This window comes from Priapulus caudatus, unplaced genomic scaffold (assembly GCF_000485595.1).
Source record: "Priapulus caudatus unplaced genomic scaffold, Priapulus_caudatus-5.0.1 Scaffold1057, whole genome shotgun sequence".
NCBI lineage: Eukaryota > Metazoa > Priapulida > Priapulimorpha > Priapulimorphida > Priapulidae > Priapulus > Priapulus caudatus.
In genome coordinates, this window is record NW_014578118.1 from 52,504 (window position 1) to 61,059 (window position 8,556).

The 8,556-nt window shown below is 49.8% G+C and overlaps 2 protein-coding genes across 2 annotated transcripts in view; both read right to left on the reverse strand.

Moving 5' to 3' along the window:
• The window catches only part of LOC106815177 (OTU domain-containing protein 5-like), a gene marked incomplete in the record, with an annotated part of 18,808 nt that extends 18,114 nt beyond the window's left edge, over positions 1–694 (reverse strand). Inside the window, 1 exon segment of the mRNA XM_014819608.1 lies at positions 86–694. Within this exon segment, the coding sequence (XP_014675094.1) occupies positions 86–547 (462 nt within the window).
• A 3,569-nt stretch (positions 695–4,263) lies between these two features.
• LOC106815178 (solute carrier family 12 member 8-like) overlaps positions 4,264–8,556 on the reverse strand; it is a 4,904-nt gene continuing 611 nt past the window's right edge. Inside the window, exons 2-3 of the mRNA XM_014819610.1 lie at positions 5,555–6,815; positions 4,264–5,478 (exon numbers count right to left, since the gene is read on the reverse strand). Of these exons, the coding sequence (XP_014675096.1) occupies positions 5,036–5,478; positions 5,555–6,815 (1,704 nt within the window). The 3' untranslated portion in view covers positions 4,264–5,035. The remainder of the gene's footprint in view (positions 5,479–5,554; positions 6,816–8,556) is intronic.

The window sequence follows — 8,556 nt, forward strand, 5'->3', positions numbered from 1 at the left end:
ATTAGGGTTAGGGTTAGGCCCATTGGTTTTATTGGGACCTATGTTCTCTATCCTTGGGCCCACCTTCCTCCTTTCCCCATCTTACCTCCTCCTCTTCCTCCATGTCGATAGCAGGCAGTGCGTACTCGTCTCCGCTGTTGTATCCAGACACGTCAATCTCCAGTTCTCTCTCGATCTCGACCGCCGACGGCTCCTTCACGATCTGAAAGCTCTGTTCGTACGGGCCAGCGACGGGCTGCGCTGTTGATCGATGTTTTCGGGCGTGATGGCGATGTGGAGACACCAGGTGCCTTCGTTTATTCTGCGGGGCGGGTCCCTCCAGACGATCCACGGGCTCGACGCTCGGGCCCGGATCGTGCGGAGTTCTCTGTTCCTCCCTGTATCCGTGCGGAGGCCAGTGTGGAGGGGAGTTGCGAGCTCGACTCGTCCGACCGTGCACTGGGTGGGTCGGATCGCGATGACCTAGACTGGATTTGTTCGTGTGGTCAGCTACATTTTCTCCGTCGTTTTTCTCCTTCGAGGTCTTCTTTTTCGGTAAAATAGTCATGGTGTCTGGTGTGGAGTGACCCAGAGGTACTCACTGTGTGCGATTTTGGTAAAACCAGCGCTCGCTAAAACGTGATAAACGAGATATTCGTGGAAATCATTCGTTTCCAAATATTAAAATGGCGACAAAGCTGAGTGTGACGTCGATGTCCGCGACCCATAGACTGGTACTTGCTCCCACCTCGATTACTCGATGGGCCGAGAGGTGGGACCGGGTACCTGTCTACGCGACCCATAACAAATCGTCACGCCTCTATCGATAATGCAGATGAGAGCCAATAAGAAATGTTTTCGCATACCGCGGGCAGCGGATGATTACTTTTATTTTTACTTTTTGATTTAACATTGCGCGGAAACTAAGCGCGAATTTGTGCATAATCTAGCAATTTCGGCCGAAACGTTTTACGAAATTACGATTAGATAACAATGATAACAAAATGCAGATGGTAATTTGGAAGTGATAAGCATAATATTAATAGAAGGCAAATGAAGCCTTATTCACACAGAGAAACCCATTCTCTACACACAAAAATGGGAGAAGGTCCCTGGGATAGACGAGGGAGCGTCGTGGACTGTTCGTAGAGGAATAACGACAGGTAAATCGAAGTTTCGCAACGAATCCTACTAATTGCAGAATTATTGCATATACATAAAGCATTTTATCAAGATTGTCCAGATTATCAGATATACATAATTTATCAGATTATTAGATATGTCTTCAAAAGTATGTGACTTCACATGGAGATGACTTCATATTAGATGAAACGCGCTGCTACTATTGGATAGATAGCAACGTAGCAAGGACCGCAATGTAAATAAGTGTGCACGTGATATTTTGTGTGTATATATATCCTTGGTAGTTATCTAATTTCATTAATTTAAAATTGGAATATTATATTACAATTGAATGTATATATAGATAATACCCTAAATAAATAAATAAGTAAATAAATAATAAAAATTGGATAGTAAATAATGGAGGAGGCTGAATTGATGCCATTTTTGCCCGAACCCCTTTCACTTTACCACCTACTCACCTTAATGTTTTCCTGCAATCAAATTCGTTTGCGGGCAAAGTTTACACAATATAAAAAGTATATACTACAATGTAGCTTATACGGCGCAGTCTGAAAAAGCTGAACTGTTAAACAATTTACTTTTTAAATTGTTCAATTTGAATTTTGAAGCAGATGACACATGCCGCCACACACGAGGTAAATCTTGCAAGCAAGTTGCGCCGTCGCGCGCGAACGCAGATCGAACAACGAGAGAAGAGAGAATCGCGGTCGACAAAACAACGGAACAGACAAAACAACGGAACAGCCGTGCTTCACGAAATGTCACATCGTGTTTTATTTCCAACTTCCGTCTCGATACCGACGCATTTCTTACACAGAATTACAACTCGCGACCTTAAACTTAAGTACGACCTTGACCACGCAACCGCGAGCCTGACCGAGGATTCGATGCAGAGCGCGCCGAGCATCGACCGGGTCCAACTTCCGGTTGCCGCGGCGACGGCGGCTTCGAAGATTTTGCGAGAGACGTGCAACGACGATTCGTTTTCGCGAAGCAAACAGGTAAAAGTTTCCGGGCAGGTGTGGCCAATCATCGCTGCGACGTGACCATTCTAAGAACACTGCTCGGCAACGAAGTGCCGGGGGTCCGTTTTCAGAAACGAAAATCATTCGTAAAATCAGTCGTAACATTTTTTCAACTTTGACAACTCTTTCCCGTAGACTGTCGACAGAAACGTGGTGAAGTTACGAGTTTTTCACGCGCAGAGAACGCGGGTGCAGTCTACAAGGAAAAGTCCATGTCAAGACTAATTTGGCTACTCAATGTTAAGACTATAACGTTGAAACTAATTATGCCTCTGACAACGGAACCCTGTACGTGAACAATTTGAAGTGCGAGCGTAAGATGCTATTGCATACAGGCTTGCCTGACTTAGCAACAATATCCAGGGGGGGGGGGTTCTCACTTAGACGGATAGGGTGACTCGAATGCTCATTCTCCTCAATATATACACATTGTAGAGGGCAGCACCGATCGCTCGCACGTATATTCGTAGATTTGTTAGCCAGAAGAGCCTGTACGTATTTACCGTAAAACCACATTCACATATCGAGATATAGATATAATATGTATGTATATATGTATATATATATATGATAGACTTTGTTTATAGGTTTTCTCATGCAACATATGTAAGAGGTATGCTGTGCTTTAACGGCTTGCATGCATGCAAGCACACACAGACACAAATAGAGAGTAAAAGAGAGAGAGCCATAGATAGTTGAATTCAAGCGACGCCATCACATCAACTTCACGTGACCGTTGTTGGATCGCCCGACAACAATGCACATGTTCAAAATCACATGCACGCCCCGCTCTCCATCATAAAATCATGGCCACTCTTCCAAAATCGTAACGTGGCGCCGCCCTAGCGGTTAAAACACCAACCAATGCTCTGCAACCCTCACAGCGAGCAACGATAAATCTTAACAACAACAACATCAACAACGACAACAACAGCAACATCAACAACAACAACAACAGCAACGCGATTATAGTGCGGCACGACCGCTGGAATTTTTTCCGCCACGCGTCTCCGGGGCGGCATAACACAAGAGCGCGCGAGGGAAAAATCTCGCAGTGTATCACCACCTATCGAACACCACGTGAGGAAAATAAAGCTACCAACAACGGTTACCGCGACAACGCGTTTTCGCAGGTTTTTCGGTTATAAGTACTTTGGTCTTCGACTGTGATCACACGACAGTAAATAAAATCAAAACACGCGATGTAACAATACAGCAACAATACTGACTTTTCATCTCCGAAATGAATCTTAAAAATAAATAAATTATAATTTAAATCTTTGATTGGAATGATCGTATGCCGTAAATACAATGAAAGATTTGTGTTCGATTCTTTACATGCATTTCGACATTTTTTCGACACTTTTTTTCGCTATTCCCTTTTTTGCAACGATTTTCTTAGACGATGTACACACAAACACGTATATATATATATATATAGGGACGAAATGAATCGAGCGATTTAACGTAAAATTAAACGTAATATCTCCAGCATAAATTATGCTTCTTTGGCAGTGAAATGATTACATATGAAGTATATGTACCTATACATGCATGCAAACACGCACACGCATGCACACACGCACGCACGCACACGTGCATAAATATATATGCGCACGTGTACACACAGGCTTTAACGGAGGGTTGCATACAAGCAACATCAGGTAACTTGCAAAAGTCCCACCGCAGCCTTTTTACCTTCATGCGTTTTTTTTCGTACTTCGCAGCACCTACCAATCAATCAATCAATTTACTACTAAGTACTACTACACCATGCACCTACTACAAATTCCTACCACTTATGTATATATATATATACATGACATGACCGACAGCTATGTATATATATACATATACATATTTATATATATACTATACATACACACTATCAGGGTTCTCCAAGAGCACTTATAGCCTGGCGGCCCGCCAGGCTATCGTCGAGCCCCGCCATCCTAAAATGCACCCGCCATCCTAAAATGCACCCGCCACTTTAAATATCATAGCCGCCATGCTAAAATTAGCTAAAACATGCTAAAACTAGGACCGTAAAGGCAGCCCCGCCATGCTATAATGAAAAAGCTTGGAGAACCCCGACTATATATACATATAGGTAGACATTAACGTACATGTATACAAATATAGATAGTTAGATGACGCACATAAATAAATAACGGGTGTACACATTGTTGTGACGTGTCGTCAATACGTGTTGACGTTGGTCTACATTATCAGCAACACCTACGTTGCACAAAGACAGCGTTTCCTGATATCAAGATCGATTATGTACTCTTGCTGATATCATACGGGACATATCAGTTTGCTTACAGTGACACTCATCTATCTGCCTGCATATAGTCACTACGGATAATTCCAGTTCGCATTAATATGGGTTTACACTACGGAAAAGTCGACGAGGCGGTAAGTTTTATCAACGTTTACGTCAGATGTTCGGATGTTTTTACTTTATCGACCGCGAGTCGGCAAACGTTTCATCGTTTGACCCGCGTCACCATTGATCGCGAGGCGATTTCTTTGATTGTCGGACTCTCTGACTAGACTTAGCGGGTGAAAAAAAGCGAATCTTACGGGGGGAGAGGGGGAGGGGCCTCCGACTCCTCCAGGGGTCGCCACCGCAGCCCCAGCAGACGTCGGCGAAAGAGCGGAGGGCTAACGACGCGACATGCTAATTACCTCGTTACGATCGTTTAACTCTTAATACTTCGTTACACACTCGATATACTGGTTAGGCCAGAAAGACGTGGGGCGGGGCGGGGTACGCATTAAGGGGGCGGAGAAACAGGCGGAGGGGGCCACGCCCCGAAAAGCCCAACGGCTTTGAAGCGGCATGCGGCGCCACCTAGAGGCAACCACCAGAGGGTGCCGCCTTAGTCGGAGTCGACGAATGGCTGCCCCTTGACGACCGTCTTCTGGTGGTAGCGCCCCCTGGCGGAGAAGTCGTCGTTGTCCTCGGTGAGCTGCGCCGCCGTCGTCGCGACACCAGGGTGCGCCGGCGCCACGACGTACGGCTCCCCGTCCTCGTCGTCGTGGCGACGGCAGCAGCGGCGCCACCCCGTGCGCGCCCACGCGACGAACGAAAACTCGGCGACTCCCGGAGTGAGTCCGGGCGCGGCGCGGCCGATGTAGATATAGAGGGCGCCGACGATGGCCACGCACGCAAGCGCGTACGCCCAGTCGACGGCGAACGCGAGGACGACCTTGGCGATGGCCGCCGCTAGCGCCACCCAGCGGTTGCAGAGCAGCGAGTACCAGGAGCGGGGCTGACGCTCGATCCGCGGCGCCGCCGCCGCGGGAGGAGCGGCGGCGCCCCCTGGCGACGTCGGCGAGAGCAGCGCGGACGTGTCGCTCGCGCGCGTGCTCGCGAGACGCTCTCGCGCGACGCCGACGCCGCCAGGGGCGCCGCTCGAACGTGGCGACCCCGGGGCGGAGCGCCGCCGCCGCCGCCGCCGCCGCGTCTCCGCCCTTATTCTCGAGTCGCTCCGGGAAGAGGCGATCGAGATCCCCGGCCGACCCCGCGCGAGGCGGAGCCGCACCGGCGCCCCCTGCTGCCGCCGCCGCCTTCCCGAGTCGCTCCTCCCGCCGCCGCTGTATGTCAAAGGTCATCGCGAGCGCGAAGTAGGCGTAGTCGACGCACGCGTACGTCGCCATGAACGGCATCGTGACGATCGGCGCGAGCGAGTTGACGCGGCCGGCGAGGACGAAGACGAGCGCGGCGGCGACGACCACCACCAGGGCGGCGACGGGGATGCTGTTCGCGCCGCGGCCGCGCGCGAGGACGCGCGGCAGCGTGCCCTCCGCGGCGATGCTCTGCAGTATCCTCGGCGCGCCGTAGAGGGCGCCGAGGCACGACGACAGCGACGACACGTACAGGCCGACCAGCCACGGGACTTTGAGCGCGGCGACGCGCTCGGCGATCATGTAGTCGTCGCGGAGCGCGGCGCGCGCACACGTGCCGCCGAGCACGACGACGTTGCCGACGTACAGCGACGCGGCGACGGCGATCGCCGCGAGGGACCCGGCGGGGATGTCGCGGCGCGGGTTCCGCAGGTCGCCGCTCATGTTGATCCCCGCGAACACGCCCGTCGCCGTCGAGAACACGACTCCGAAGACAGCGAAGAACGACTCGCCCTCCGTGTAGTTGGGCGCGGCGTTTTCGCGGAACGCCGCGCGGCTCCACCCGACGACCGCCGGCGGCTCGGCGGCGCCCCCTGCGCTGCCGCCGGCGCGCACGAACGAGCCGACGGCGAGATCCAACATGGCGACGAGGATCGCCAATAGCAGCACGAGCTGCAGCTTCACGACCCACTTCACGCCGGCGACGTTGAACACCAGCAGCACGGCGAGCACGGCGACGGCAATCCCCCGCGCCGCCCAGGGGGCGCCGGCGGTGTCGATCCCCGTCAGCGACGTCATCGATTCGCCGAAGCCGGTCGCGAACAGCGCGCAGGCGACGGCGTTTCCGAAGACGTAGACGACGCCGACGGCGCCCCCTACGCGCGCGCCGAGCACGTACGAGATGAGGTAGTAGACGCCGCCGCTCTCGACGCGGCAGCGCTCGAGGATTCCGATCGCCGAGACGACGGAGAAGAGAGCCATGAGAACGGTGATGAGGACGATGAGCAGCGCCATGAGGATGCCTGCGTTACCCTGGCAACGAGAGATGCAGAGAGAGAGAGGTTAGATGTCTATATAAGGAGAGAAGGAGAGAGGACGAGAGAGAGAGGGGAAGAGGAAGAGAGAGAGAGAGCACCGAGATGCATAGCACCATCTGTTGTCAATCTGTGATGTTATCCAGTGGTTGCGGGTAATAATGATTAATTATAGTTGTTAATCGATCTGATTGTCGCATTATGCATAAACGATCGAATGGGCGCGCTAGCTTTGTGCGTTGCACACGGTGTCCTCCGTGGATGTAGCGGCGTTATAGTGGAATCTCCAATCTATAATATATTATCATACGATGCACATGCACGTCCTTCCGTCGCAACGTACGTAGATCGCAATGTCGTCTTGACGAGTCTTGTGGAACCGAAGGAGAGAGACAGAGTATATCACGACGAGAGAGAGGCCGCGCGAGAGAGAGAGAGAGAAAGAGAGAGAGAGAAGGAAAGAGAGAGAGAAAAGAAAGAAAGAGAGAGAGAAACCGAAGAGAGAGAGAGAGGAGAGCGAGAGAGAGATGAGGAAGAGAGAGAAGAGAGAGAGAGAGAGAGAAGAGAGAGAGAGAGATAGGAGAGAGAGAGAGAGAGCGAGCGAGCGAGACGATGAGCGAGAGCTGAGTAGCGAGAGACGAGAGCGAGAGGCTGAGAGCGAGATGGGAGAGGGAGAGGGAGAGGGAGAGGGACGAGAGGAGAGAGAGAGAGAGAGGAGAGAGACGAGAGAGAGAGAGAGCGAGAGAGAGAGAGAGAGAGAGAGATATATATTATATAATATATATACTATATATAAAGAGAGCCAGAGAGAGTAGGGAGTGTGGGTGATCTTCATCTATGATGTAAAAAAGATACATTTGATGTTGAGCAGGTTGGTATTCGTCTGTTGTGTACATAGTTAGAAGGGGGTTGTATTGTTTCGCAAGCCTATATTTCGTCGGGATAAGTGAGATCGAAAGTCGCAGCTGTGGCTAACTTAGGTCACAGAAAAAGGGGCGGTATAAAATGGCCAGCGGCCACGCTTGGAAAGTACATGTATGAATTAAAATTGCTAAACGCCGTGGGTTTTTCGGTTTTGCATTAACACAAACATTGCCCCAAAAATATCTCCAGAATGACACAATCATATTTTTTAAATGTTACTGTAAACAGAAACGCACCTGTGAATTAAAGTACGATAGCTTAGTGAAGGAGAATTATTGATCAAAAACCTAGACCAGTTGCTATCCTATCACAATGTTATAAAAGGGCAGTTGTATAATATATCTGATCTCAAATATGGCGGCCAGGACTTTCGATCACGGATTATGGCTTATTCTTCATCCCACCTATATCCTGCATACCCTTCTTATCCTTAATAAAGGATAGTGATAATAGATTCTTTTTCGATTGCTGATCTTTCTTTCTCACAATTTCTTTTCCAACTCTCTTCGCAGGTTTCTCGTGTTGGCAGAGCTTGCCGAACTATTGGGCTTGCATCGGTGACTCACATTCTACAACTTCACCATCCGATCCTTCTCGTTCTCTTCGATATAGGGTGAGTGTGTCGATTGTTATGTCTGTCATCGTAATGTTTTATATAATATTTTGTTTATATAATTATTATCTATGTATTGTATCGTAATGTATCTGTATCTACTCGTGTATGTATCTATCGGTAATGTATCTACTCCGTAACTGTATCTATCGTAATGTATTCTATCGTAATGTATCTACGCGTAATGTTATCTATGGTAATT